The following is a 2949-nucleotide window of genomic DNA, read 5'->3' on the forward strand; positions in this document are numbered from 1 at the left end:
GGACGAAACGTTTGCAACAAAAACTTCTAGCTCGGCGAACAGAACCACAGCAATTTTCTGCACTTAACTTCTAATAAATAGTAGCTGATTGTTAACAAGTTGCAACTGAAGCAGACAAAATAAGAGTTACCAACTTGGGTAACATCTGTGGAAAGACTAACAAAGTTGACATTTCAAGTCCAATGATTCTTCTTGAGAACATACTAGAGATTGGTGCCTAGTTCAGGCGAGCTTTCACCGTAAATTAATATGTTGTCTCATGATGGTTTGATCCTGGAGACTTTGTTGCATTTGAATGTAGTTCTGCAATTGTGTAAATATTCAAATATTCCTGATGGATCTGTCGTGATTCCTCACATCTAATTTTTCTTTCAATTATTTTGAAGATCGCTTGGTGGAATCCACTGCTTTACGGAAGGCAATCGAAACTGTCTATGCAGCCTATCTTCCTAAAAATACACATCCCTTCCTGTATCTGAGGTAAGTATGATAGATTGCAAAGGACAGTTATTCTCATTGTATGTGCAATGTTTAGGACTATTTTTCTTTTCTTCAAGCCTTGAAATATTGCCACAGAATGTTGATGTAAATGTTCATCCCACGAAGCATGAAGTACACTTTCTCCATGAGGACAGTATCATCGAGAGTGTGCAACAACATATTGAAAGTAAGCTACTTGGTTCCAACTCCTCAAGAACCTACTTCACACAGGTCAGTATTATGCTTACAATCATTCTCCAAATAAATCTGGCCATGTTACCTCTACCATATATTTCTAGTGGGGGCATAACATTATAGTTGTTCTCTGAACAGGTTTATCTTAATATTAGAACTTCTTATCATTCAAAATCTCCATTCATTTGCTTTTTATGGTGTTTGAACGTAAGAATGTTTCAGCTTAAAAATGAGCTGTTTGGCTGATGCAGTCTACACTGGTGTTTTATCTAAGTGCTCTCTAAGGTTGTTCTATTATTTTTACTTAATGTGTCCCTGTAATGTTCCTCTTTGGGAGTCAGTTAGCTCAATTGATAGGAAAGCTGGTTTGTGATGCAGAGTGATGTCAACAATATGGGTTCAATTCTTGGAATGGCTGAGGCTACTGTGAAGGACTTACCTTCTCAATCTTTCCTTTCTCCTTGGGCATGGTGACCCTCAAGTTGAACCTGAAAAATGTGTTGCTGGAAAAGCGCAGCGGGTCAGGCAGCATCAAAGGAGCAGGAGAATCGATGTTCCTGCTCCTTTGATGCTGCCTGATCTGCTGTGCTTTTCCAGCAACACATTTTTCACCTCTGATCTCCAGCATCTGCAGTCCTCACTTCCTCAAGTTAAACCACAATCCATTGTGTGTCTCTCTAATAAGCAAGTAAATTCTTTGGTCTGGGCGATTATGGTGACTTCTAAAATTCCACTTTGTTCAGCATCTGTTCATATCCCTTCTAGAGGAATGTTTGGACTTGTTTCAAAAACAATCATATCTCTACAATTTATTCATTCTCGATTATGGGTGTACCTACTAGAGAGTGCAAAACTTGACTTACTCTTGGGAAATAAGGCAGGGGTGTCAGTGGAGGAGCACTTTGGGGTCAGTGGCCATAATTCTATTAAGTTTAAAATAACGATGGAAAAGGATAGACCAGATCTAAAAGTTGAAGTCCTAAATTGGAGAAAGGCCAATTTTGACGGTATTAGGCAAGAACCTTTGAAAGCTGATTGGTGGCAGATGTTCGCAGGTAAAGGGAAGGCCAGAAAATGGGAAGCCATCGAAATGAGATAACGAGATTCCAGAGGAAGTATATTCCTGTCAGGGTGAAAGGGAAGGTTGGTAGGTATAGGGAATGCTGATGCTGGATGACTAAAGAAATTGAGGATTTGGTTAAGGAAAAGAAGGAAGCATATGTAAGGTATAGACAAGATAGATCGAGTGAATCCTTAGAGTATAAAGGAAGTAGGAGTATACTTAAGAGGGAAATCAGGAGAGCAAAAAGGGGACATGAGATAGCTTTGGCAAATAGAATTAAGGAGAATCTAAAAAGTTTGTCCTTAATGTATTTGTAAAAAAGGGTAACTAGGGAGAGAATAGGGCCCCTCAAAGATCAGCAAGGCGGCCTTTGTGTGGAGCCACAGAAAATTGGGGAGATACTAAATGAATATTTTGCATCAGTATTGACTGTGGAAAAGGATATGGGAGATATAGACTGCAGGGAAATAGACGGTGACATCTTGCAAAATGTCCATAATACAGAGGAGGAAGTGAAACGGTTAAAAGTGGATAAATCCCCAGTACCTGATCAGGTGTACCCTAGAACTCTGTGTGAAGCTAGAGAAGTGACTGCTGGGCCTCTTGCTGAGATATTTGTATCATCGATAGTCACAGGTGAGGTGCCGGAAGATTGGAGGTTGGCAAACGTGGTGCCACTGTTTAAGAAGGGTGGTAAAGACAAGCTAGGGAACTATAGACCAGTGAGCCTGACGACGGTGGTGGGCAAGTTGTTGGAGAGAATCCTGAGGGACAGGATGTACGTGTATTTGAAAAGGCAAGGACTGATTAGGGATAGTCAACAAGGCTTTGTGTGTTGGAAGTCATGTCTCACAAACTTGATTGAGTTTTTTGAAGAAGTAACAAAGAGGATTGATAAGGGCAGAGCAGTAGATGTGATCTATATGGACTTCAGCAAGGCGTTCGACAAGGTTCCCCATGGGAGACTGATTAGTAAGGTTAGATCTCACGGAATACAGGGAGAACTACTATTTGGATACAGAACTGGCTCAAAGGTAGAAGACAGAAGGTGGTGGTGGAGGGTTGTTTTTCAGACTGGAGGCCTGTGACCAGTGGAGTGCCACAAGGATCGGTGCTGGGTCCTCTACTTTTGTCATTGACATAAATGATTTGGATGCGAGCATAAGAGGTACAGTTAGTAAGTTTGCAGATGACACCAAAATTGGAGGTGT

The 2949-nt window shown here is 40.9% G+C and overlaps 1 protein-coding gene across 2 annotated transcripts in view; it reads left to right on the forward strand.

The window, feature by feature from the left end:
* Positions 1 to 2949, forward strand: part of mlh1 (mutL homolog 1, colon cancer, nonpolyposis type 2 (E. coli)) — a 52480-nt gene that overhangs the window by 33031 nt on the left and 16500 nt on the right. For both annotated transcript variants that reach the window (XR_006311481.1, XM_043688835.1), the window contains exons 10-11: positions 387 to 480; positions 558 to 711. Coding sequence is in view for 1 of the 2 variants with exons in the window: in XM_043688835.1 (XP_043544770.1) it covers positions 387 to 480; positions 558 to 711 (248 nt within the window). In the remaining variant the exon portion in view is untranslated. The remainder of the gene's footprint in view (positions 1 to 386; positions 481 to 557; positions 712 to 2949) is intronic.

This window comes from Chiloscyllium plagiosum, chromosome 4 (genome assembly GCF_004010195.1).
Source record: "Chiloscyllium plagiosum isolate BGI_BamShark_2017 chromosome 4, ASM401019v2, whole genome shotgun sequence".
NCBI lineage: Eukaryota > Metazoa > Chordata > Chondrichthyes > Orectolobiformes > Hemiscylliidae > Chiloscyllium > Chiloscyllium plagiosum.